Source organism: Globicephala melas, chromosome 15 (assembly GCF_963455315.2).
Source record: "Globicephala melas chromosome 15, mGloMel1.2, whole genome shotgun sequence".
NCBI classification, from domain to species: domain Eukaryota; kingdom Metazoa; phylum Chordata; class Mammalia; order Artiodactyla; family Delphinidae; genus Globicephala; species Globicephala melas.
The window spans coordinates 85,693,393-85,720,976 of NC_083328.1; the positions used below are offsets into that span (position 1 = coordinate 85,693,393).

At 48.8% G+C, this 27,584-nt stretch overlaps 2 protein-coding genes across 4 annotated transcripts in view; one reads left to right on the top strand and one right to left on the bottom strand.

Annotated features, from left to right (window-relative positions):
- Positions 1–6,921, top strand: part of COL9A3 (collagen type IX alpha 3 chain) — a 21,497-nt gene extending 14,576 nt beyond the window's left edge. The window contains exons 26-32 of the mRNA XM_060284471.1: positions 370–414; positions 1,748–1,780; positions 1,956–2,102; positions 2,275–2,329; positions 2,829–3,011; positions 5,197–5,274; positions 6,098–6,921. Of these exons, the coding sequence (XP_060140454.1) occupies positions 370–414; positions 1,748–1,780; positions 1,956–2,102; positions 2,275–2,329; positions 2,829–3,011; positions 5,197–5,274; positions 6,098–6,288 (732 nt within the window). The 3' untranslated portion in view covers positions 6,289–6,921. The remainder of the gene's footprint in view (positions 1–369; positions 415–1,747; positions 1,781–1,955; positions 2,103–2,274; positions 2,330–2,828; positions 3,012–5,196; positions 5,275–6,097) is intronic.
- Positions 6,598–25,229, bottom strand: TCFL5 (transcription factor like 5). Of its 3 annotated transcripts, none has more exons than XM_060284474.2 (6): positions 24,533–25,229; positions 23,255–23,441; positions 22,807–22,969; positions 21,168–21,411; positions 19,182–19,323; positions 6,598–7,705 (listed from the first exon to the last, which is right to left on the bottom strand). In XM_060284474.2, the coding sequence occupies exons 1-6, from the start codon at positions 25,180–25,182 to the stop codon at positions 7,607–7,609; spliced, it is 1,485 nt and encodes a 494-aa protein (XP_060140457.1). In that variant the 5' UTR covers positions 25,183–25,229; the 3' UTR covers positions 6,598–7,606. The 3 variants fall into 3 exon arrangements, with proteins under 3 accessions (XP_060140457.1, XP_060140456.1, XP_060140455.1); XM_060284473.2 differs by lacking the exon at positions 6,598–7,705 and adding an exon at positions 13,265–13,688; XM_060284472.2 differs by lacking the exon at positions 6,598–7,705 and adding an exon at positions 13,268–13,688 and having other exon boundaries at positions 21,168–21,414.
- Positions 25,230–27,584: the final 2,355 nt, after the last annotated feature.

Genomic DNA, 27,584 nt, shown 5'->3' on the forward strand with positions numbered 1-27,584 from the left:
ACCCCCCCGCCCCCAGGCTGACAACTCTGGGCACCCAGCCGGACCCGGGACCGGTTGGCTCCTGGGTACAACGGGGGACGCCCGTGGCCTGGGCGGCTCCTCTGGGACCCTCAGAGTGGGGCGTGTTCCCTGCTGGCCATCTGGGTTCCAGGAGCAGATTAGAAAAGTGTTTGTTCTCCAGGCAGCACCTTCTCTCTGGGGGGCCCCCGGGAGCAGCAGGAGGACCTAGAAGAGGCTAAACCCACCTGAGGCTCTGCTTACTGTCTGCTTGGTGCCTGGGCCGGGGTCGGGGTCTCAGGCACCGGCTCCCGCCACGGTTGGAGGATGGCAGCATGGACAGTTCTGCAACCTTGAGCTGTGTCGTTTCAGGGCATCGCGGGCGCCGACGGCCTTCCTGGGGATAAAGGAGAACTGGTGAGTATGACTAACTCGGCCTCACTTTTGACGACAGAACTCGCCACGTTCGGGGTGGGAGCTGGGCAAGGGAAGCGTCTGCAGGTCCAGGCTGGGGTGGGCCGAGCTGAGGACCGAGGCGCAGGGGACGTCCTGGCTGCTGACTGGCCCCTAAGGCAGAAGGTGGCCCCAGGCCCAGCTCTGGGGTTTTCTACCCCCTCCTGTGCTCCATCTGTGTCTCCAGCATGAATTAGCCAGCGTTGAGACTGAGCTACAGAAAACGCTGCTTCCACAGAGCTAAACCTCAGGTCGAGTTTAGAATAAAAGCCTGACGGAGTTCGTCGACAGAGCCACACCTCGGGGGCTGAATGAAACGGAACATTCAGGGGGTTTGGGGATGAAGATCTTCGTGGCTCCCAGTGGTGAGGGTCTCCAGTTCTGTGACTGAGCCCTCCTCTGAGTCTAGAGGAGACGGGAAGGGCTCAGCCCCAGGGACCCTCGTCTCCAGCACAACCTTGTAGCCCAGAGCCAACTTTTCCCAGCTTGAGCTGAGACGGTGTCAGTCGTGTGCGCGAGTGTCCTTCATCTGGTGAATTCCTAGATGACCTTGACACACGGGACCCTGGGAACAGTCCCCCGACCTGCTCCATCCCTGCCTGCGAGGCGGGCAGTGCCCCTCACACTGTGCTCTCAGCGACTTACCACTCAGGCTGTCTGAGCTGAAAAGCCTGGCCCCTCCATCTCCCTCCGGCTTCGAGGGGGGCCACCAGCTGTGGCCTGGGCGGAGGCCGGTGGCATGGATGGATGAGTGGTCCTGGGCCGTCTGCTGTCTGGTTGGGGCCCAGTCCCTGTCCCCGTCCTGCCAGGCAGCCTCTTGAGGTCACAGCTGGAGAAGGGGGAGCCTTAGGCACAGAGACCCTCAGCTCTGCAGGAGGGAGGAGATATGGGGACATATGTGTATGTATAACTGATTCACTTTGTTATAAAGCAGAAACTAACACACCATTGTAAAGCAATTATACCCCAATAAAGATGTTAAAAAAGATAAAGAATGGGAACAAAGTACACATGGATGAGAAAAAGGACTATGCAGCTAGAACACCCTTTAGGGAAAATAAGGTTAAAAACTCAGTAGCTATAATACAACCTCAGCGACATAAAACGAAACCGAGAATAAGAGGAGTGACCACTGTGGCCATCGTGACACCATCAAATGCAGCTCCAGGGAATGACTTGCTTTTCTCTTCCGTCCCCAACTAATAACCGGCTAGGCTGGTTCCTGGGGAAGTAATTCCCACCAACTAACAACACGCAAGTAATTAAAACGCACATCTTCCCTTCTGCTCTTTTGCAGGGTCCCAGTGGCCCTGTCGGACCCAAAGGAGAGGTGAGTGCCCGGTAGAGGCTGGCTCCTCGGGGCCCCCGGGCCAGCCCCGGGGCCCTGACGGCCGTGCAGATCTCAGAGGCCTGCTCTGGTCAGAAGTCAGGGAACTGTCGGCCCTTCTTCTCCCAGAGGGAGAAGCCCATGCCCTGACCCACCCCTTCCTGTTGTTTCCCTCTAGTCCGGCAGTCGAGGGGAGCTGGGTCCCAAGGGCATCCAGGGCCCCAATGGCACCAGCGGCATAGACGGCGTCCCGGGCCACCCTGGCCCCATGGGCCTCCAGGGCGTGCGAGGAGTGCCTGGCATCACTGGGAAACCCGGAGTCCCGGTACGTGTCTCCTCTCTGGGGCCAGCGCTCGCTGGTGTCGGGCTTCTCCTGGATTCAGATCAAGTCTCTTCTAGATGATCAAGGTTACTTTGCAGAGCGTGATAGTGGGGGTGCCTCAAGGAGATGCCAGCGTGCCCCCCAATACGATGATGGATTTTGGGGTGAATTCCAGGGCAAAGAAGCCAGCGAGCAGCACATCAGAGAGCTGTGTGTGGGGATGGTCAGCGGTGAGTGCCCTCTGTCCCATCCCGCCCACGGCCCCGCCCCTGGAGCTGCAGCCCCTCCCACCCCCAGCCCCATCCTCGCCTTCACCCCATCCCCACGCAGCCTCACCCTCCACCACCTTCCAGCCAAGCCACGCTCCGAGCTGGCCTACCGCCCGCGGTCCTCGGGGTCTGCACTGGAGGGGGCCCCTCCCCGCAGGGTTCACCGCGGTGCCTGGTGCACGGGGGATGTTCTAGATGTCTGCTCAATGAGGTGGTCACAAGGGTCAAATAATCGTGCCCTTTCAGCTCTTTTGGCCTCTCCGATCCATGAGCTCTTTAAGGAGCTCTAGGGCTGTGATTCACTCTTTGGGTCACCGAGGACTGGACAGCATTTAACGTGTACCCAAAGCGGTTAAAGCCCTTTTCAATCCATGAACAAACTTCCTTTGAAAGGCAGTATATTCGCGCTTTACATAACACACTTCTGATGAACAGATGTCTGATCTCTGTTTTCCAAAAGAGCAAATCGCACAGCTAGCCGCGCACTTGAGGAAGCCCTTAGCACCAGGGTCCATCGGTCGGCCGGGTCCCGCTGGCCCCCCCGGCCCCCCGGGGCCCCCAGGCTCCATTGGTCACCCCGGGGCTCGAGGGCCCCCTGGATACCGCGGTCCCACCGGAGAGCTGGGAGACCCCGGACCCAGAGGTGAGTGCAGTCCACCCACCACGCGGCCACATGCCAGAGCCCCCAGCCAGTACCCCAGCCATGAAATCTACCCCCACCACGCAGAGAGGCTCCCCTGCGGGGACAGGGCGGGGGAAGAGACCCAGAGGGGAAATGGGCCCAGAGTCACCTGGCCTTCAGCCAGGGTCCTTCTGGCCTTGCCCATCCATGTCTGACACACACGTCTGAGCTGCCTGGGGGGGCCCCCTCCCCTCACCTCCCCTCCCCTCCCTCTGGGTCCACGGGCTCATCTAGAAAAGCCCTGGGAGGTTGAGCCATTGCTAGAAGCCGCCTCGGGTACAGCCCTTCATGCTTTCAGGCCCAGCTCAGTTAATTCCTTATTAAACCCACGGGTGTGACAACGTTTTTCAAAATGTGATGGTTTTCTCAAATACCGTTAGAATAACATTTGGGGGAGGAGGGTTGAGAAGAATGTGAGGAATGAACGCACAGGAGCCCCATTTGTACGTAACAGCACTTCCCTTCATGAAAACTGGCATGTGTGACCATTTCTGTGGCAAAAGGCAAAAATTATACATCAAAAATCCATTTTAAGGACTGTAACGAACTCGGGACGAGTTGAAACGAGGTGAGAATCTTGATCCCACGCAGGGGTGCCACTGTAGGGATGCCTGGTGCCCAGACAGGGAGCTGTTGGCCACTAACCTTTTCCAACAAGGCCTTTAACATTTAGTTCATTTTACATTCTAACCGTTTGCCCCTGCAGCCGGCCTGCCCCCAGGCAGCTAGCCTCACGGCCCCCATTCAGGATTTAAAGTTCGTGATTGCAATTTGTTCCAAACTTATTGACCAAATAATTTTCTGTTTCTGAAAAACAGCTTAAGAGAAAAGTTTCCAAGGGAAACTTACTTCTGTGAGCTCCTTTTGTCCTCTGTGAGGTTAAGTTAAAATACCTCAGCAGACGAAAATGCTTCCAGAATTAGAGGTATCGTTTCATTACTGTTAAGACGCCGGGAGATTGAATAGTTTCAACACCAGAGGGCAAACGTGTCAAATGCACCTTCTCACCCCGTCCCAAGTTTACCATCAGACATCTCCCTGTTGTCTTGGAGACGTGTCTGAATTCTGCCCGTCCCTGGGCCATCTGCGCCAGTACAGTCTGCGGGGGGGGGGACGGCTGTCCTCAAAGAAAGACCAAACAAGGTTTTCTCTAAATAGGGATCTGAATGCCTTTAAGACTTTTGAAAATAAAATTCAAAAATAGCATTGATCACTTTATGGGGTCTCAGAAAAACGGCCCAGAATTCAGGGGAGGCCGCCGCACGGCGCGGGGTCAGCGTGTTCCCTGGGGCGCCTGCCTCGGGGTGGGGATGACCGAAGGTTATTGTTTGAATTAAACGAGAATATATACTGTAGGTCTTCAGGCAGAAGCCACTGTCAGGGCTGGGCTTCCATCTCCCCCCGGGGACCCAGCAGATGGGGGACCTGCTCTGGAGGCCGGGAAAGCCCAGGCCCCACGGGAGGCCCCGACTGCCCGGCCCAGGGGCTCCTGATCCTTTGTAGAAGGTGTGTTACCCTCTGCGATGGGAAAAGTGACAAACACCAACGGAAAGGAAACTGGTGTCACTGCTTTTACCATCAGGCAGGACAGACGGCGCCCAACAATGCTGCTTGCCTCACTGAGCGTCACTATGTTGACAAGAGGCTCAATTTTCCAAGAACATCACTCAGGATAAGCTGTCTGCGGCCAGCATCACACAAAGCACAGGCCGACAAGCGGGCCCTCGTAGCAGGGCCTCGGCTCCCCTCCCAGAGACCAAAACCAGCTGCAGGTGGAGGAGGAGAGAACACAATTCAGGGGACGTTTCAAAACACCTTAGATAATTTGTCAAAAATCACGCTGAACATAGGGCTACAGGGCAGACACTCAGCTGTTTCACAGGCATAAATATTGTGAACAAACTAAAGGTCCAAAAGTGCAGCTCTGAGGCTGGCGAGTCACGCGGGTGGGTGCATTCTGTCAAATCCATCCAGCCCGACACTGCTGGGTGTCCTTTTCTAAACGTTTTTGATCCGGTAGACAGCTTAGGAAGCAGGCACCCAGCTTGTAGAAAGGCAGGACCGCACACTCGCCGGCAGCGGAAGTCTGTCTCTGAACCTGAATCGGGGCTTCTAAGCAAATGCGTGTGTCACTTGCCCTTGACAGGAAACCAGGGGGACAGAGGAGACAAAGGCCCAGCTGGCGAGGGCCTGGACGGGCCTGACGGAGACCAAGGGCTCCAAGGTATGAGGCCGCTGTCACCTATGTTACACAGGCACCTCTGGGTGCCGAGCACGTCTCCCCTCTTCTGAGGGAACTTTTCTCCTGACGATGCACCCTTAAAGGCCAGGTTAGGGACTGTTTTAACGACCCTTTAATCAGATCGCCCTGTGTCTGTTTTAGTTCAGGAGTTTCAGTTAAATTCTATCCAACTAAAGCCATCGAGTATCTATTTCAGTTAAATTCGAACAGAATTTTCTCTTAAGTGACCCACACGTACCCTGGATATTGGCACTTTTCATGCTGAATATAAACACTTTGCCGAGAGGGAGGACGGCAGCCCCAGCCGCGTTCCATCCCGAGCCTTCTCGGGGGCTGCCCCGGGGCCGCCGCATCCGCACACACGTCCCGGGAGCAAACACACACCTGTCGGCACAGCTCCTCGCTCACTCCACCCCTCCCCGCACCCCCAGCTCCTGGTTTCTCCTCTGCCGTCCACCTGCCCAGGTGCCCACCACCTGGGGGGGCGGGGCTTTCTGTCTCACACCTAGTCCATTCCCACGCTTACCACCAGCACCGTCAGCATCCCCCTCACTCACCCCAGACCCATTCCTCACATGGCGCCAGCTGACTCTTCTCAAGTCTGAGCTGCCCTGCTTAGGACAGAACCCAGACTCCTGCGCCCTGGCCTCTGCCCTCGTCCTTCTCCGGCCTGAGCGCGCCTCCCCTGGGCCCCTCCCAGAGTTAAGAAACGAGCTACAGAAACACAAGACTTGGGTTGGCTGAACCGACACACCACTGATGTCCTCTCTCTGTGTCTCCACTCACCTTCCTGGTGTGTCTCAAGGACCGCAAGGCGTGCCCGGTGTTGGCAAAGATGGCCGCGACGGGGCCCACGGAGAGCCTGGGCTCCCTGGCGATCCTGGCCTTCCCGGTGCTGTTGGCGCTCAGGGGACCCCCGGCATTTGCGACACCTCCGCCTGCCAAGGAGCCGTGATGGGAGGGGGCGGGGAAAAATCAGGTTCCAGGAGCTCCTAAAACACAACTTCAGGAAGCGAGTGAGGAAGCGATGCCGACTGAAGCAGCCAGCTGTGCCAGGGCCCCGCGGGGAGCAGCAGTGTCCTGGCATCAATGGTCGGAGACCGCCGTGCCGTCCAGCGAGGCCTGCCCTTCCTGTCCTCAGCGGCAGCGACTGGACACTTGGTCCCCGAGAGCGTCCTTCATCGAGCTGCTGTCAAAGTGTTCTGTCTCTACGTGTATTTACAATGGTCCATTTGGCTGTAACATCATACCTCAGACCCAGGCCTATGTAATAAAATCATCAACCCAACGTTTCAGATGGATCTCGGGTGCACATAGAGAAAGGTTTGTGCAATTTCACGAGAGAAAAAAATACTCAGCAACTTGTTTACATGGCATTTGTGTAAAGGCTAAGATATCATTTCAATAAAATGATATACGAAATCTTCAGATTAATGACTGGCCACAGTATTACCAAAAAAATAAAGAATTTAATGTACAGTATCCCTTCCATACAAAGGTCTCGCCTGATTTACCCGCCTCCTTTGTGTACAAACGTTTAACTATCTCCCATTGACAGTATTTATTGCAAGTGACTGTACTGCACTAAGGTCTATTGTAACAAATAAAGCCACTCATTTGAAAACCTCAGTTCCAAACACTACAGTTTATTACACAGAAAGTAATGACTCTCAATACGAAAATGAGGGCATTGAAGCAATCTAATATCCAGCAAGTATTTCATTTACGGACACAAGTACCTTTAAAGGAGATCTCTGGAAAATTTCTAGCAGAAAGGTTTAAAATAGGACTGCATTTTGCAATACAGTTCTATGCAGCTAGAAATCATTACAAGGGGAAGCGACAGACAAATGAAATAAAATGTCTTACTTACAGTTAAGAACAATTTAACTTGTTCTAGTTGCTAAGGGGGCATATTTAAAATGTAAATAAAATAAGTAAAAAGCAATGTACCTTCTAAGACTAAAGAAATTACAAAGGATGTTAATTTTTCAAGTTATCATGTTAAGAAAACATGATGGAATCAGACAGATAATTGAAAAATTACTTACTAATTGTCAAGATGTCTTCATCCCCAAATGGTCTAAGAGGACGTTAATCGGTAAGCATTTTGTTTTAGATAAATATTTTTACAGAATGTGCTTTCAAAGTCCCCATTGGAGTCCCATCAGCTGAATCATGTCCCTTTAGAGTCAGACTATCAGAGCTGAGTTCCAGGGTCCTAGGAAATGTTTATGGGTCACGAAGGAACAGCCGTTTGCTTCCCAGACATCAGTGCTCACATCCAGTCAGTCCCTTGGTCTCCATAGCTGGGCTACTCTGTACTCTCCTGTGTGGGACACGTCACCAAGGAGTCTGGTCTGGTCAACTTTAGCCTTCTGCCAGTTTTACCGCAAAATACACTCTCAAATTCCTAAAGTTGAGAAATGACCATTAACGTACAATATACACAGACATGAAAACTGTTATCTTCAAAAACACAAATGAAAAAAAAAAAACCCACAAATGGTTGAAATTAAGAGCTAAACCACCTCAAAATATATAGTTAAGGTGTCACTCACAAACGTATGTCACATCCTGTAAGGGGATACAGATGATAAAAATGGGGATTCAAACATTTGTCTCAAATAGTTACCTTTACGTGTATTTTTATTCAGTTTTCCAATAGATTCTCAAAATGCCTGACCATATTGTAAACCCTTCTGATATTTTTTTAGAAGCAGCCATATTTTTTTGTTATTTTCATTGTGGTAACACAGACATAAACTTTACCATTTTACCCATTTGTAAGTTTGCAATTCAGTGGCATTAAGTATGTTCACACTCTTGTGCAACCATCACCACCATCCATTTCCAGAACTTTCCACCACCCCACACAGACACTCTGTACCGTGACACACCCCTCCTGCCATGGGCATTTGCTGTCCCCTGCCCCTGCCCCACTGACTGCTCGTGTTAGGCGTGGCAACGGGGCCAGACCAAGAGCTAACTCCCCAACACCCTGCCGGCCGCGGGTCAAGTTCATGACACTACGCCTCTAGACACTTTGTGAAAGGCCTCAATTTTAATGGCTGAGTCAGTCTCAAGCTCACAAAAAGAGAAGGCAGGTGCACGCAAACCACCCGAAGCTCATCGGCCTCCAGGAAACAAAAGACACGGGTCTGCAAGATGCAGAAGGTGGGATGTCCTGCAGGACGCAGTAGTCACGTTACTGAACCCAGCTTGGGTCCGCTCGCCCACGTGCAGCATTACATGTCATGATTAGTTATACTCCGTGACGACTTCAGCAGAGAAGTTTTTTCCATGTAATGTTTTTTGTGTCATTTAATATACTACATAATCTTCATTAGTTTAATATTTCTCTCTGAGATGCCTCAGGAGCCCTTTGGAAAACTCAAAGTCAGCTAGAGAAGGAAACTTACAACTGCTGTCGAAAGCAGCTCAATATTCCAGGAAAACTTTGCTGTCTTAACGGAGAGAGAAAACCACTTCCAGTCTGCACCAGCTTACTTTTAATAGCGAAGTTCATTTAGTTAATTAAATTCAATCTAATATGAGCCAGTCTTGACCCCATGCAAAACTCTTTCCTTAAGGTTCCTTTTCCACAAACCTCCCATCACTTTCTGTATCCGTATTAGTTCGTCCCTTATTTTTTCCCTAGCCAGAAACAACCAGCTCTGGGACAAAATTATTCTCCCTTTTTCCCTTTAACAAAGATATTTCCATTCTTTTTTGGCTACACCACACGACATGCGGGATCTTAGTTCCCTGACCAGGGACCAAACCCTTGCCCCCTGCAGTGGAAGCGCAGAGTCTTAACCACTGGACCGCTGGGGAAGCCCCTAGCCCACTTTCTTTACACACTGAAATTCTTCCCTTATTACTTTTAGTAACTTAATTACATATGTATTACAATTTTTAATCCTTAAAAACTTTAATCTCTATTGAAAACCAAGAAGCAAGTAATTGAACTGTTCTTTATTCAGCATGTTTTGATTGGCAAACTTATGAGCACATTCTGTAACCTCTAGAAGCACACGTTTTCCTATAGTACAATTTTTCTCTTTAATGTGGTACAAGACATGTATCTAATAAGCCCAAACATCTTTAGTTTTTTTCTCTCTCATAAGAAGACAAGAGAAGATAAACTTAGACTTCTTGAGCAATCAATGTTCCAGTATTTTACCTTAATGAAAAATGACTTAGACCTTTAATGAATTTCCGTCATATAACTTAATTTAGCAAAACTAAAGTTTCAAGTTACCAAAAATCCAGAAAAACTAATACACGACTATTCCTAAAGAGTTCACCTGAAAGCTTTTATCCCATTTATCTCTATTTTATTACTTATGACAATATTATATAAAGACATCCATCCATCCAGCCATCCAGAGATCTCATAGCTTATATTTCAATAAAAAACTTATTAGTTTATAAATTTGATCCCATTTTCCCTCTCTATTGTAAAACAGCCCTAACTGCATAATAGTAGCATAATTTAAGGATCCATTAACAGGCCACTTTTTTCCTGAATCTATGGAGTATCATGGCCAGGCCATGTAACAAAGGAAAATCATTTTTTTTCATTTTATTTGTTTGTGACTGAAAGTGGTCCAGTTCTGGAGAATGCACCCCAAGGGGCTGCATTCAGGAAATAAGCTTGAGTTTCCCATACCAGCACACTTACACACAAGACAAATGCGCATGCACGCACACACACACACACGCACACACGCACACACACACACACGCACACACGCACACACACACACACGCACACACGCATGAAGAACAAAATCTATTTCCTGCAGGACAAAAACAAAGAGTGAAGTCCAACAATTCCCTCAAGTTCCCAAATGAGGGTTCCTGTTTTAATAACAAACAAAATGCAAATGAAAAGATAGGAAATCATGACCTCACGTGTCATGGCAACTCACCCAGCAAACGTAAAACTTTGTAACAGTTGGAACAAGTTAAATTTACCTACTTGAGTTTAAAAAGGCTCTTTCCCTTTTTTTCCTTTTGATTTGAAGTTCTACTAATTAACCCAGGCTGAAGTCTCAGGCAATGTGGGTTGTGTTTGCATTTCAAAGACATGGTAAGTGTTATGGCTTCAAGCTTTCTCCTAGAAATATTTTTGTTCTCTGAGGGTCAGAATTCTGAGAAAATATTTAAGCCAGCTTTCTCAAACTGCCTAGGCAAAAAAGAACCAGGTTTGGAATTTCAAAAGAGTTTCATCTTAACCAATTTTCTCCAGAGTCTGAAGAAAGTTGTGGCCATGTGGTGTCAGAAAAAACATTTTTCTTTTTATAGGAGCATAGCTGAACATTTACCAGTTTAGTAAAATACACCCTAGACTACAAGATGGAACAGAGCTCTGATCACTCATTTCTTAATTATTCATGGTCGCTGTTGTCAAATGTCAAGCAAACAAACCAACCAATGCAATGGAAAACAGTCCCTCAGGGTCGAAGTTCCCTAGTCCCGAAAAGGGAAATTCCCAACCAATGCCCCATCAGAGACAAAGCCAAGTCACCAGGCTTCCCTGGTGGTTAAGAATCCGCCTGCCAATACAAAGGACACGGGTTCGAGCCCTGGTCTGGGAAGATCCCACAGGCCGCGGAGCAGCTAAGCCCATGTGCCACAACTACTGAGCCTGCGCTCTAGAGCCCGCGAGCCACAACTACTGAGCCCACATGCCACAACTACTGAAGCCCACGTGCCTAAAGCCCGAGCTCCTCAACAAGAGAAGCCGCTGCAACGAGAAGCTCACGCACCACAACGAAGAGCAGCCCCCCGCTCGCCGCAACTAGAGAAAGCCACGTGCAGCAACGAAGACCCAATGCAGCCAAAAATAAATAAATAAATTTGTTTAAAAAAAAAAAAAAAAGCCAAATGACCAAGCCTTAGTCCAAAAGGGAAAATCCCAACCAATATTCTGCTATAGAAGTCAATGTGATAGGGAAGAATACTCTGGTGTCACCACACGTGAGTTCCATTACTTACCAAAGACATCTCAACCTGCCAATGCAAGTGCCTCGTTTCTTTTATCACAAAAATCAAAAGCGCTGTGGGCCAAGGATGGCTGGTTGGCGGCAAGGTCTTGGGGCTGCCCCTGAGACAAAGGTGCTCAGACAGCTGCTGAACAGGACCCACCTCAATCACCAACACTGTCCCTAAACCAGATTGGGTCCACTCGCCCTCACACAGTAAAGACAACCTACTGACGCCAGGTTGTGGTGAAGGAAAGTGCAACGTTTATTGCAGGCACCAAACAAGGAGTTCAGATCTTTTGAGCGTTAACACCGATTACTAGACAAGTCTAAGTTCACCTCCTGTCTTCTTATGAGAGAGAAAAACAGCTAGAGATGTTTGAGTTTATTAGATACACGTCTTGTACTACATTAAAGAGAAAAACTGTGCTATAGGACAACGTATGTTTTTAGAGGTGTGTTCATAAGTTTGCCAATCAAAACATGCTGATATAAAGAAAAGTCCAATTACTCGCTTCTTGGTTTTCAGTAAAGATTAAAGTTTTTAAGGGTTAAAAATTGTAATACGTGTGTAATTAAACTACTAAAAGTAATAAGGGAAGCATTTCAGTGTGTACAGAAAGTAGGATATACATTGTCAGTGAGAGAAGGTATAAAGAATGGAAATATCTCTGTTAAGGGAAAAAAGGGAGAATAATTTCGTCCCAGGGCTGGTTTTTTCTGGCTAGGGAAAAAATAATGGACAAACTAATACAGATACAGAAAGTGATGAAAGGTTTGTGGAAAAGGAACTTTAAGGAAAGAGTTTTGCATGGGGTCAAGATTGGCTCATATTAGATTGAATTTAATTAACTAAATGAACTTCGCTATTAAAAGTAAGCTGGTGCAGACTGGAAGTGGTTTTCTCTCTCTGTTAAGACAGCAAAGTTTTCCTGGAATATTGAGCTGCTTTCGACAACAGTTGTAAGTTTCCTTCTCTAGCTGACTTTGAGTTTTCCAAAGGGCTCCTGAGGCATCTCAGAGAGAAATATTAAACTAATGAAGATTATGTAGTATATTAAATGACACAAAAAACATTATATGGAAGAAACTTCTCTGCTGAAGTCGTCACAGAGTATAACTAATCATGATGTGTAATACTGTGCGTGGGCGAGCGGACCCAAGTTCAGTTCAGTAACAATTTTTGGCATCCCAGATGGGCTGGAAATCCCATCTGGGTCACCAAAAATTGTTACTGAACTGAATTTGGGTCCGCTCACCCGCGCACAGTAAGGCCAATCTACTGACACTGGGTTGCAGTGAAAGAAAGTGCAGCATTTATTGCGGGTGCCAAACAAGAAGTTCAGGTCTTTTGAGCATTAGCTGCCCAGACTCCTTGTTTGGCACCTGCAGTAAACGCTGCACTTGTTTTCACCGCAACTGGTGTCAGCAAGTTGGCTTTACTGTGTGCAGGCAAGTGGACCCAAATTTGGTTCAGTAACGTTCAGCCTCATCAATAAACAAACAGCAAGGAAAATAGGAAAGGGGAGCCAGAACAGATTAAAAGGTGCATAAGAGCTACGAACCAAATGCAGTGTTTGGATACCGATTTAAGTAAGTCGACAGTAAAAAGACAGTTGTGAGCCAATCAGAGAAATCTGGACAGGGAGGGAGATTAAGGAAGCTGATGATGACGTGGTTGTGCTTTTAAACAGCCTTTTCTTTTTAGAGATACATTTGTGAATGAAAATGATATGACAATTGGTAATGCTTTAAAATAATTCAGTGACGGTGGGAGGATGGGGATGTATAGGTGAAACAAAGTTATGCCTGAAGCTGAGTTATTGGACACGGGCGTTCATTATTCTAGTCTCTCCGTTTTTGTGCGTGTATACATTTCTGTAAGTTTTTTTTTTTAAAGCATAGCATTCTTACACAATTAAGTCTAAATGTTTTTATTGTGGTAAAATATATATAACATAAAATTTGCCATTTTTTACCATTTGTAAGTGTACAATTCAGTGGCTTAAGTACATTCACAATGTTGTGTAAACATCACCGTTATCTATTTGCAGCACTTTCTCATCTCCCCAAACTGAACCTCTGTCCCTGTTAAACATGTACCCTCCATCCAACCACCTCCCCCAGTCTCTGGCACCCGTCATTCTACTTTTTGACTTTATGAATCTGATGACTCTAGGTACTTCATGTAAGTGGAATCATACAGTACTTGTCTTTTTGTGTCTGCCTTTTCCCGGTCAGCATCCTGTTTTGGAGGTCCATCCATATTGTGAGGCATGTGTCAGAACTTCATTCCTTTTCATGGCTGAAGAGTAATCCATTGGCTGTACAGACATTCTGCTTCTCCATTCGTCTGTTGATTGGATTGTTTCCACCACTTGGATTGTTTCCACCTTTTGGTGACTGTGAATAATGCGGCTATGAACACTGGTGTACAAATATCTGTTTAAGTCCCTGCTTTCTATTCTTTTGGGTAACTGTTTAACTTTTTTTTTTTTTTTTTTGTGGTACATGGACCTCTCATTGCTGTGGCCTCTCCCGTTGCGGAGCACAGGCTCCGGACATGCAGCCTCAGCAGCCAAGGCTCACGGGCCCAGCTGTTCCGCGGCATGTGGGATCCTCCCGGACCGGGGCACGAACCCGCGTCCCCTGTATCGGCAGGCGGACTCCCAACCACTGCGCCACCAGGGAAGCCCCTATGTTTAACTTTTTGAGGAACCACCAGCTGCACCATTTTACATTCCCACCAGCAATCCCAAGGGTTGCAATTTCTCCACATCCTCACCAACACTTGTTATTTTGTTTTGCAATAGCCACAGCTAATGGGTGTGAACTGGTATCTCACATCCATTAAAGTGCTTTTGATTTGCATTTCCCTGATCATTAGTGATGTTGAGCATCTTTAAATGTGCTTATTGGCCATTTGCTTATCTTCTGTGGAGAAACGTCTATTCAAGTCCTTTGCCCACTTTTGAATTGTGCTGTCTCTTTGTTGCTGGACTATAATAGGTTTCTATTTAATTTGTGTCCAGGAAGGGAAGTATAAGCGCTCTCTCTGCTGCCACTGCTCTGACTTTTGAGTCATCTGGAACGGCTGGCGCCCTCCACCTGTCCACACGCTACGTGGCATCCCAGCCACGGCCATCTGCCATTTGCAACAACTGTCTATGCTCAGAAGCTATATCTGCACAGAAGCACATTCTAATTTCCTTCCCAAAGTTTAAAAGGTTTTCAACGGGTCTTAATGCAATGTAAGATGAACCATGGTTTGATACATTGGTTTCTATATTCTGACACCCAAAGCCCAGCTATAAAATACTTGCCTATACTTGAGAAGGCAGAATTGACCTTTGAGAATACCTAAATAGAAGTCAGAAGGAAGAAAACAATCACCTCTCAGATGTAAGAAAGTACTTCAAGAGATTTTTCTAAACAATCATCATAAAATGAGGAGCCCTGGGCACCCGTCTTTATTTTGAATAGTTCTGCCAGCAGTGGGGTTAAGGTGTAGCTCGATCTAGACTCTCACGAGGTCCCTGGGACTCAGTTCATGGGAACTTGGGGTGACCGTGAAAGAGGGAGACAAGTGGACACCTCCCGCCCTTGACTGCGTCAAAGGTAAGCTAGTAATTGTTACTCTGCTCTCTCAATTAGCGTCTATTTCAACGAAACTTAAGTGAAATAGCTGAGTTTTAAGGGATTTTTACAACTCATCAGACACCTTGAGATGACGTCTGGTCAAAGTTGGATATTCACATTAAATTTGTAAATAGGAGAAGGCCAATAATAAAAACTATTTTTAGTGGGAAAAAGAAAGATCGTTCCAATTACATGTCGGGAAATTATACCAGGAAGTCAGGAAGAGGAAGAAGACAGGTGTCATCTGTACAGAGAGACGAGACAATTAAAGGAAAAGGGTTAATGAAACCAAGAGGGGTGACAGACCTGGGGCCCAGGTGGGAGGGTGCGCCCCCGACACTTAGCCACGCTGAGAGCCCCACAGAGATGGGACAAGGCTAGTCACGGTGGGAGATGCCACGGGGGCTCTGAGAACAACAGGTCTGACAGACAAGAGAGGACAGGAAAGGCCTGAACCACAATTCGTAACCTCAACCTAATAAACATACAGAATTCGCCGAACCGAGAATGCACGTCCTTTCCAAATAAACACAGAATTTTAAAAAACTGACCACATAAGAGGTCACAATGGAAAAGCCCCAACATGTTTTTAAAACTGCCATCTGCACTGATCAGAACGTGAGAAATAAATGTAAGAAACAGATAAAATGCTGTGTCTTATCTACAAAACAGAAACAGACTCACAGACAGAGAACAGACTGGTGGGTGCCAAGGGGGTGGGGGTGGGGCATTGATGGAGTGGGAGCTTGGGGTGAGCAGATGCAAACTATTATATACAGGATGGACACACAAGGTCCTAACCCTATAGAGCGTTACAGTTCCCTGTACAGCACAGGGAACCATGCTCAGTATCCTGTGATAAACCATAATGGAAAAGAATATGAAAAAGAATGTAAGTATATATATACATGTGTGTGTGTATATATATATATACACACACACACACACAACTGAGTCACTTGGCTCTACACCAGAAACTAACACAACACTGTAAATCAACTACACTGCAATAAACTAAATTTAAAATAAAAAGGACAGAATTCCTACTGCACAGGAAAGGGAGAAGTAACAGTACGGCTGCACCTGATAACTGGGGCTGGTGCGCAAGGACACGTGGGTGCGGGCCGGGCCCCCAGCCCAACTTCAGGTGGAGGAGGGAAGACAAAGCAGGGGGGCAGCGCCACCGTCCTGCCCAACGACTGTGATGGTGACAGGACAGAGGAGAGGGAAGCACAGGGTGACAGACTGCCCCGCAGCCCCAGAGCCTGGCTAGGGTTCAAGGTCACGACCCCAAAATGTCACCTCACAACAACTGCGTCACCAGCGATCCTGGATTGGGGCTGGACCGGGGAAAATGGTGTAGAGGATGTTATTGAGACAAGAGGCAAAATTTGAATTAGATAAGAGTATTACACCAAAGTTAAGTGTCCTGATTTTGGCCACTGTATTCTGGTTATGTAAGATAATGTAATATTCGTTAAAAGCACAGATTGAAGTGTTTGGGCATCAAGGCACATGGTGCCCACAGTTTACCATCAAATGGTTTAGACTGCAAGAGACAGAACAAATGGGGCAAAATGTGAACAACTGGGGGTTCTGGGTAAACCTGGGTGGGCACACAAGGAGCTCTTAGCACTCACCTTGGAATTTTCCTGCAAGTTTAAAATTATATAAAAATTTTTAATGACCATAAATAAATACAACGAATCATCTAAGTCCAGGGTTCTACAGGCACCTGTCCGGCCCGATCTCTTCAAAATCTCAGTACCGTAATAGAAACTGGGCGGTAGGGAGGACTGCTATAGCTCAGAGACAGAAAAACGCCACTGAATGCAACACAGGAGCATGGCTGGGTGCTGGTTTGGAAAAACATGCAGCCATAAAAGTCACCTTTAGAACATCTGGGGGACATGGGAATACGGACTGGGTAGTAGATGGTATAAGAGAATGACTATCGACCTTGTGAGGTGTGAAAACGGCACTGGCGTTACATGGGAGACACAGGCGTAAATATTTAGAGGTGAAGGGTCATGATACGTCATTGTCTTTGGAATTGTGCTGTGCGTGTGCACGTGTGTGTTAAGCATGGTAAATGTTGACGGCTCAGACTAGGTGAGGGGAGGGCAGGTGTTCAGTGAACTCTGTGCTCAGTAGAAAAATAAAACAAAGGGAACCACCTGCTTGCAGACTCATTTACCTTCTCAACTCCTCCACCTGACGCCTCCTGGGCACTGAAAACCTAGCCCGTCGGACACAGTACGTGGATTCCGCCCCACCCCATCCTGCTTCTCCACACGTCTTCCCATCTCAGGAAACAGCGCCACCCGCCCAGCTGCTCCAGCCAGACACCCCACCGTGGACCCCAATTCCTCTGCCCAGCAGCCCTACATCCAGCACCGCGGGCCCTGGCCAGTCTCAGCAGAGCCGCTGCGGCCTCTGACCAGGGTCTGTGTCTCCACTCCTGCCCACCCCTAATCTCTCCTCCTGGAGTCCAGTCTCCCTGCTGCACAGCAGGGAGAGCCATCTTTGCAGCATGTCAACCAGACCCCACACCGGGATGGAGGTGGTCCATTCACCCTCAACCTGTTAGCCGCTTCCCTCCAGCCCACGGGGTCTCTGTCTTATTCAAGGTGCCCCCAGTGTCTCGGACAGAAGCCTGGTTAGAGTCGGAACAGACCTGTGGGATGAGATGTGTACTGAAATAATTTAGGAAAATCACTGAAGACTTTCGTGTATCACATCTTTCAAAATGTTCATGCAAGTAAGAGGGGGAAAGTCACTGAGGAAACAGGAAGGACACAAGGGTTTAAGCTGCCTACATTCTAATTCCCCCCAAATTGCTACTGACGTCACTTCGGCCTGTTTCTTCATGGGTCTTGTAATCCAACCCAGAAACAATCTACAAATTCAATGTAACTACATTTCAGAAATATTCAGGAAGCCTAATATACATAAAAATTAATGTCCATAAATTTTTAACCTATTTAATCTTTGAGTATAGATAGTGACAGTTAAGTTTTTTTATTGTTGCAAACACCTTCATCATATTTGAATGGATCATATAAATAATAATTTACCACTATCAGGTACACAGAGCCAACCATTAAATCATTTTTTTAAATATAAAAGCTTTATTTTATTACAATAAACCAAGTCTATCGCTAAAAAATAATGTTAAAGAGTAACCACATTATAAATAACCATAAATGATCCAATCAGCACAAACTTGACGCAGGTATTGCTTTAAAAGGCAATTAAATATACAATGAAAATAAGGAACTTGACGAAATTACGAAACACACAAGATGGAAATGCACTTGGGCACAGAAAAGGGAAACGGAGAAGACAAACTCTTAGCACTCAGCCCAAGGGGCCTCGTTCCAGGCAGCCTGGGGCGCTCGGCCGGCCGCTCCCCCAGGATCTAGATACGGAAGGCTCTTTTTCAAAATGTTCCACGTTTATAGTGCCAACCTCAGCTCGGTTCTCTAATCAGACCCGTGCTGCCGTCAACGGCAGCGACTACACGACAGCAGGGACCAGCAGCAAAACCAGGCCGCTCTTCACTAAGGCCTCATCCCACGCGCCCTGATCCCCAGAGAAATGAGGCCGGTACCTGGACCCAAGGTCCCCCCAAGGAAGAGCACAGAAGCCAATGCAGGGAATGTTCTCTCATCTGAACCCCCAAGGAGGGGGCAGGTGGGACCCTCACTCACACCCAGCATCCGCTCCCACCTGGAGGGCTTGCAGGGAATCAATGGCTCCTCGGCCCAGACAGACAGGGTCAAGGTCGAGCTGGCTGTCCTAAGGAACGGAGATGCTCGAGCCCCTGAGCCCCCACCCCGATCCCCCAGGCCGCAGTGTTTCTCTTCTCTGCCTTCTGAACATGTTTGAAATCCAGATTATTTATTTGACATTTAGTTGCCTCTTTTTTTTCCCTATTTGTGCTTTATCCCTTTCACAACATCTTCTGAGGGGGGAAAAAAAAATCATACCCTACAGGCAGGTCTCTGAAACCCCTTTAAGCCCCCAAACAATCCACTGCACAGAGCAGGGCCCTAACTGCCAGCTGACCACACATCCAGGCTGTGGCTAGCACCTTGATAAGTGACGAGCAGGGCATTATTCACACTGGACTCAGCATCGGACGTTTGGTTCCAGGAAACAAAGGACAGTTTGGGACATCTTAGAGGAAAAAGGATAAATAACAACACGGATACATTTACAGGATTCTGAAAATATCCTGGCCTAGATACTAACCTTTTTGAAAGAATCCCCGTGTCTTTCTTGAATGTACTTCAGGAACGCTGTGGTCCACTGCAGCGTCGTCGCCTTATCCGTCTCGGCGTTGCAGAACGGGACTAAAAGATTCAACTCATCACAACAAATGCGGATTCTGCGCCTACAGTCAAAACCCAAAGTGATCACATAGAGAAGCTGAAGCAGAACGAAGGAATAGAGCAGGTGTCTGTGTGTCTTGAGGAATCAGCTCGCGGCCTGGCCACTGAGAGCGTAGGAAGGGCAGGCCCTCACCTCGGGTCTCCCCTCTACAGCGGCCAGCCCACCCTCAGCTGCCCACTAAGCCCAGTCACGCTCCCTGGAAAGTTTCCTGTTTACTTCTCCTGGGCCAGGAGCAAGGACCAGGTCCAAGTCTCTAGACCAAGGATGGACCCAAACCCCCTGAAACTGGAAGCAAAATTGTGTGTGTGTTTCTTCTGGGCAGGACATTCTTTCACTCACCTGCCCCCAGGTGCCAAGGAAGTCACAGAAGCTAGGATTCACAGCTTTGATTCTCCAAGGCGCCCCGGTTCATAAGGGACCACAGACTACCAGCCTGTGAATATCCCCAAATCCAGCCCTTTCAGGGATGACTTACATCCCACCTGGAGTCTTAGACCATTTTTAACTTTCACGTATTACATTCAGGTAATACGGCCCTTGTTCCTATTTCCCCACCTGTACACTCAGAACTCTAGAGCAACTTTGTAAGGTAACAACAACAGCAGGAATTCACTAGATGCTCTGCAGCTGCAGGCACTGGGCCAGACACTACATTTCAGCTTGTTTAATTCCTGTGTCCCATCTACGCAGTAGGTGATATCCCTATTTTATAGATGAGAGACTCAGGTGGAGAGGTAAAGAGTGTGTAGGAAGTTGTTAAACTAGGAAATGGCAGAGTAAGGATGAAAACTTTTACCGTCAACACGTAGTACGTATAAGGCTTTTTTTCAGATGGTAGGTATTCAGTAAATGTTTATTAAATAAATATAAACAATGCCCATTATAATTCGCGGTGAGCTCAGTGATGCCCATCGCTTGGCCTGTATGTGCGGACACATCCTTAGGAAAGGTATCTAGCTGCCTAGCTTTAATATATCCCTTTAAATAAATAAATTTCCACTGCTCAACACTGTAGGTTCAGAGATGAATATCCGTCTTGCTCAATGCTCTATTTCCTGAGCCTAAAACAGAAACTGGTACAAAGCACTCACCAGATGACGAAGTTAGGGGCCCGCCCCGTGCCCAGCTGTAACAGAAAAATTAACCACCTTGTGCTTCTCCACAGAGCAGCACAAGTAAAATCCACAGATAAAACAACTTACACAAGCTGTACCTTCCTCCTTCTTCAATATCCTTAAAAGAGCCACGCAAAACTGAGTAGGCCAGTACGCAGGCGGCCCCCCTCCCAGGAAGGCTGCCCCGGTCAGCACCTGGGAACTTAGATTTCGGGGGGGTTCCCACCACCGTTGGCCACTGGCTTATAAACACCAGCTTTCCTTCTGGGTGTCTGGGACTTGGCCGCGTGCCAGGTAGGGAATGCCCCCCCCCACCCCGACCAGCCCCCAGTAGGATCCAGGGCCCTGAGTCTCTAAGGAGCTTTGCTGTCCGGGAACATGTCACCAGTGCTGGGGGGTGACAGGCATCCTGAGTGGCTCCGCTGAGAGGTGTTCTGGGGAGCTGGCGCCTGGGGCCCCTAGACCTCTCCCCATGCGCCTCTGCCGACTTTGCTGGGTTCTTCGTCCAAAATAAATCGAAGCCATGAGTCCTCCTAATGAATCATCAGACCTGGGGGTGGTCTCGGGTACCCCCATCCACCTAGCAAAGCACGGTGGCCACTGACTCTAGCCAGCTTTCCCTGCCTTGAACACAGAAATGGCTACACCATTGTTTTCCACAAAAAGGCGCCCGTCACCACCACCGGCCACATCGGCTCGGCGCCTAAGACAGCTGTACGCCACACATTACCTTCTGTCTCTTTCCATGCGGTTGTGCCTCTCCCTGCGCTGGGACCGGCCCCGCTGGGGCCCGCTCTGGGTCTGCTCCCCGAAGGTGGCCTGGGACAACTCCACCGACTGCCAGGCACCCTGCGCTGCTGCGGAGCCTTCACCCACATTCTGGAGCTCTCCCAGGGCTCTTCGTTCTAGGTTTGTGTCCAGCTGACGTATCCTACTCCGACTCCTCTTGCTTATTGCTTGCTTACACAGCGCTTCTTCTTTGCAAAAGAAGGAAAAAGTGGTATTTTCATTTTTCTGTTCTTCTAAACTTACCCTCGTGAATGCTGAATATATTTTTTGGTATTTTCGATCCAAGATATAAACACCCCAGGTATTCCGTAATCAATACAGCTTATACAGCAATACAGTCAAAAGTCCCCCTTTTAAATCAACAGGCATTTTAACTGTCATCTATGAATAAAAAAACCAAGAAGTTGTTTGATTTTTCTGATATTCAGAATGGGGAAAAAAACACTTGAAATATTTTCTCCAAGAGATTTTCTTGATGTGCAATTATCCTAATAGACAACTGATATTCTAACTGCAATGCTCAGAAGAGGACAAAACCTAAGTGGTTTAGGATTAAACATGCCCTCACCTTACAAGTGAGATTCCCCCCCACAAAAGGAGTAATCACATCATACCTTTGACCTGTGCTACAGAAATATGTCAAATTTCTATCAAAGTACAGCAGGCGTCTAATTAGTACCTGCGGTGATGTGCATTCCCCAGGTACCGTACAAAGCCAAACCCTCTACGGTGAAAGAACCCCTTAACACACATTTCAGAATGGTGAGAACTTTTCAAAAGACATAGAGAGGAATTCGCAAGTATCGGTAATACTCTTCAGCTGAGTAGTCAGTACAGGGACTATTTTAACATTAACCTTTCTACCTTACAAATGTTAAGGTATACTTTCGCGAGCAATGTCATAAGAACAATGGAAAACTAATCACTGGCGTGGGAGAAAGAAGGAGAGCTGCATCCCTACCCTGTCTTTATCAGCTCTCGAAGAGCTGAGTGTAAGCTGTGTTATCGTTGGATAGCTCGAAAAAGAATGTTTTCCAGGAAAAACGGATTGAGGGTTAACGTCAGGGGTAAGCAAAGTTTGCCTTCAGAAGTTTATTTCTAAAACTTTCTGTATCACCTTATGGCCTCTTGCTCCCAACTCAATCCTCTGCCCATCTGCAGATCGTCCTCTAAAGGTCTGAGCGGATTTCAGACTCCTGCCTCACTCATGAAGTATGAAATAAGAGAAAAAAAAAAAAACCTGCAAGTGCTGTCAGTAACTTGAAGGTAACGAAAATGTACCTAAGTCTATCATTTTTCTGTTTAAGGAGGTTACTGTTAAGAAAAAGCAGCCCCTAAACTCAACGTTTCCAGGCCAAGTATAAACGTGATGTTCAAAATTCGCAAGGATGTTCAAAGTGAGGTGACTGGGCAGAGGGACGGAAGGATTTCTAAGACGCAAGCAGGCTTCCGAGATCATTTCATTTGTTTATAAACCACCTCTCTCCCCTCTCCCACCCATGGCCAAAAAAAAAAAAGGGGGGGGCAAAGACATCAGGCAGGAGGAGAAAGCACCTGCCAGCCTCTGTTTTATCGCTTACCTCCTACTTTAATCCAAACCTGCTCAGGCAAAGCTTTGTTTCTACTACCCAAAGTCTGTTTAGTGGATTCAATTTCTTGCTGATAGCAGAAAGAAAATGCTCTCGGCAATCCAATATCCTGATGCTTGGTAGCTTCAAGTACAGAACATGAGTTACTAGAACTCTGGAAAAAAAATGAAGCAACAGGAACTTTATCAACAGGTGACAATCTCCTCTCTACGTACAAATAAAATGCACTTTAATAGAAGTAACGTCAAAGCTATTCACATGAACTTGAAGAACTTTAGGTGCACTAAGGAGTTTTAAATATCCCCGAACCACATAAATACTCTCGATTTAAAAAAGTTATTGAGCTCAATGAAAGAAACAAAAATCCTTGGGGCCTAACTAAAATACAATTTATCCATTTAATACAGAAGAGCAAAGCTTCGCAAATCATTTTCCCTACCTGTGTTTGTGAAAGATTAGAATTTCCACTAGCAGAGCAACTATTTGCAGTAAACAGAGGGTATGTAAATTGCAGAGCAGTGGCTGCAGCAGCAGTTTTATTTTTCACTAATGTTGTACATTTGTTTTGTTGCTGATGGAGAGGAACATTCATTAATTCGGATGGATGGCGAATAAGAGTTACCAAACTGCCAAGACAAAAGAAACCCAGAAACACATGAAGAGCATGTGGCAGGTAAGTTTCCTGAAACACCACAATCACTAACTATCACACTCTAAAGGCTAACATTTGATTTTCTAGATAGGAACTTGAATCTGTTACCATGAATGCCCCCCATCATGGAAATCTCTACAGACAATTATCAGCTAGTGTTGTAGGGGACAAGTTCAAACTTTCTTCCTCACATTGGAAGGTGTGGCTGTGTGTCATCTTTTAGTTACACCTCCCTTCCCATCACACTTCTGACACCAATCTGTTTTTTTGGCCATCCTCCAAAATCTGACGACTATGGGCAAAATGGGGAAAACTACAGGGTGGGGACAGACAGGAAGCTGAGGAGACACCCTAGCAGACAGGCGACTCCTCTCCGATAGTTGTTGCTGAGAGATCACTTATGGGCTGGCAGTCTGGCTGAAGGATGAAGCTGCATTTTACACTCAAAACCTCACAACGTGACGTCTTTCCTCCCAGGGGATGCATCTGTGCAAGATGAGGGTCAGCCTCAACCTGAGTCAACAGAGGGGGAAGCAGAGGTCTCTCCTGACATTTAGGTGAGTGATTTGGGGACAAAACCTTTGTTCCTCAGGAACATGTGTGCACTTATCTCAACTCATCTCTCTTCCGCATGCAGACGCTGAGTGCACACTGCAAAGGTGATGCTGCAGGCTGTGTACTTAATATCTGCTTGCTGTGCTTCACAGACCACACAAACTTTCAGCTCGGCCTCCAGACCCACTGAGGTCTGCTCCCTGTTAAGATGCGAGCTGCAGTGAGGCCGCTGGCCTCTGCAGAGAACCCTGGTCTACGTCCAGACCCAGGCTGGTGCTTCTCTGCACAGGACCCTGGTCTACACCCGGACCCAGGCTAGGGCCTCCCTGCAGAGGACCCTGGTTACACCCGGATCCAGGCTGGTGGCCTCTGCAGAGGACCCTGGTCTATACCCGGACCCAGCCTGGTGCTTCCCTGCACAGAACCCTGGTTTACACCCGGACCCAGGCTGGTGCCTCTCTGCAGAGGACCCTAGTTACACCCGGCCCGCTCCCTGGGGGATGCACCCACTTGTTGAGCGCCATGCCGGGCTCGGGGGGATCCGCGCCGCGCGGGGCTGGCGGGGACTCGGCTGGGATGCTGTTGAAGCGGTCCTCCAGGCGGACGCGCACGGCCGACTTGGCCCGCGCCTCGGGCGCGCCCTCCACGTTCTCCTTGCCGGCGCCGTCGGGCGCCTTGGGCCGGGGTGCGCCGGCGCCCGGGCCGTCGGCGCACGGCGTCTTCTCGGCGGCGGGCGGCGCGCCCGCCTCGCCCAGCAGCATCATGCGCAGCTCCTGGAAGTCAATGTGACCCAGGCACTGGTTGGCGCCCGCGAAGCCGCCATCGGCCAGCGCAGGCGGGCACAGCATCGGGTACACGGGCGGCGCGCCCCCCGCCGCCGCGCCCCCGGCCGCCGCGAAGCCCCCCGCCGCCGCGCCCGGCGCCGCCGCCGCCAGGAAGGCCGAGTTGAGGCGCGTCTCGAGCTCGCCGTCGGCCGCCGCCGCCTCCATGTGCGAGTAGAGGATGTGCTGCAGCTGCGTGTACTCGATCTCGGTCATCTCCACAAGGCTCAGGTCGGTGGTCGTGAAACTCAGCCCCGCCTCGCCCAGCGCCGCGTCCGCGCCCTCGGGGCCCGCCGGCCCGCCCGCCTGAGGCGGCTCCGGTTGCCCGGGGCCCGACATGCCGGCGCCAACGGCGTAGGGTGCGCGGGCAGGCCGGCGGGGCCAGGCCGGGCGGGCGGGGTCGCGGAAACCGCCGGCCGCAGCGCGCCTGCGCCGCCCGCCCGCAACGGCAGCCCCTCCCCGGCGCGGCCCTGCCCCCGCCCCGCGGCCCCGCCCCACGGCCCGGCCACACCAACCGCCCGCCGCGCCTCCGCCGCGGCGCCCAGTCCCAAGCTACGCGCGCAGGTCTGGGGCGTGGGGTTCGGGCGGCGAGGCTGCGGCGCGCGGGGCCAGGCCGTCCAAGTCCAGTGCCTGAGGGGCCAGACCACCCGGGTCGAGTGTCCGCAGGGCCGGGCCGCCCGGATCCCAATGTCCAAGGGGCCAAACGCCCAAGTCCAGTGTCCGAGGGTCAGACACCTGGGTCGAGTGTCCGCGGGGCCTCCCAGGGCCTGGCCGGGTATCAGGGCGCATGCAAGAGGCGCCTCTCCAGGTAACGCTTCACCACGAGTCCACGTATCCACGGGGTGCCGCGCGGTCCCCCCTTCTCGGGACACGAGGCCTACAGTAAGCCCGAACAGTAGACAGGTGAGACAGCGCCCCCAAATACAGGTGTGACAAGGCAGGCTGTACGTAGGTGAAAACTCAGTCAGATAAATAAATACACGTGGTGCACCGTTCCTCCTAGAACCGGCAGGGCTCGTGTAATCAATGCACTCGACAAACACTGGCCAGTGATGGGCTAGAATGCACATGCCATGTGGGTTCATCCTTTCCAAGTGTGCTCTTCAGCGGTAGTGTATTCACATCCTATCACCACAATCAGTTTGCGAACATTTTCATCACCCCAAGGAACCCCATACCCATTAGCACTCCCTACCCACTAACCTTCTTTCTGTCCCTATGGATTTGCCAACCCTGGGTACGTCCTATAAATGGTATCATAGAATAGGTGGTCTTTAGAAGAATTATTTTTGTGGGCTCAAAATAATTACTGTACCCACCTCTCACCCTTACCCCCATCTCAACCAGTGGTTGTTTTCTGTATAGGAACCACGTGGTTTAAAGAAAGGCCTGTGATTTAGGCAGTTTTCTTCCATCAGGCTCTGAATTGCTCATTCTGTCAGAGCTCAGACATCTATGGAGTGCTAGTCATTTCTTCTGCAGTATCTTTTCTTTGAACAATATAAGATCATCCTGCACTTCCCTGGAGGTCCAGTGGTTAAGACTCCGTGCTTCCGCTGCAGGGGGTGCAGGTTCCATCCCTGGTAGGGGAACGAAGATCCCACATGCCACGTGGCACAGCCAAAAAACTTTAAAAAAAAAGTAAAAAAAAAATATATATATATATATATATTTGCTTTTCTTTCTGTCCACTTAATATGTCCCCAGTAGGAAAATGATGGACCGCTTACTCAATAAAATGTATCAGGTGTGGGGGAAAAAACAAGAGCACTTTTTCTCACACCTAACATAAAAATTAGTTTCAGATCATCAAAATACCTAAATTTAAAAAGAAAATTATATAACTACTAAATATATAGGATGATATCGATAAAATCTTTGAGAAGATTCTAAGCGTGACATCAACACAGACCATAATGTGCACAGGCTCGCCCTGGGGATCTTGTTTAAAAGCAGATTCTAATTCAGCAGGCCTAGGTGGGACCCGGAATGCCACCTTTCTAAGGAGCCCGCAGCTGACGTGTGTGCCGCTGATCAGTTGACCCCACTTTGAGCAGCAAAATCACGGAGTATGGTGAAATTTACAATGTTTAAAAAAGAAAATAAAATCAAGATTATATGCGACTTGGTTTTTCGCTTATTGGAAATAAAGACCATTGACACCTACGTTGTTTTTTGTGTTTCTTGATTTGGGCGGGTTCCTTGCAGATAACAGTTTTGAGCCCTCTTTTATTTAGACATGAAACGTGAGAATGATCTGGCTTTAGTGGGACTTATTTTATAAATAAAATGTGAAGAAAATAGAAAACATGTTTTTTTCAAACTCTAAACGTGGCTCCAAGTGGTTCTGGTCTAGGCCTCCAGGGGTAGCCCTCCTCAGCTGAGGACCCTAGCTGAAGAGTCAGGCAGAGCCCGGCGGAGCAGGTCAGGGTGGGAGAAAGGCCCCACCTGGGCTCCCCTGAGCTAAGAAGTAAACATGCAAAAAGATAAATAAATGAATAAGTAAACAGCATCATGGACCGATGCGAAGGGCTGGCTTTCGAGAACAGGAGGAGCTGCTCTGTGGACAGGCCATCGTGCAGGGGGAAACCCCCGGTGGGTGGCAGAGTCAGTTTAGTGGCTCCGGACTAACGGCCGGAGACCCAAGCACAGCATCCACATGAGCCTCAAGGAACGCGGGCGAGCATCGGACGTGACGCCGTTGTACAAACATATGGATTCGGTGAAAGCAGCAGGGCTGG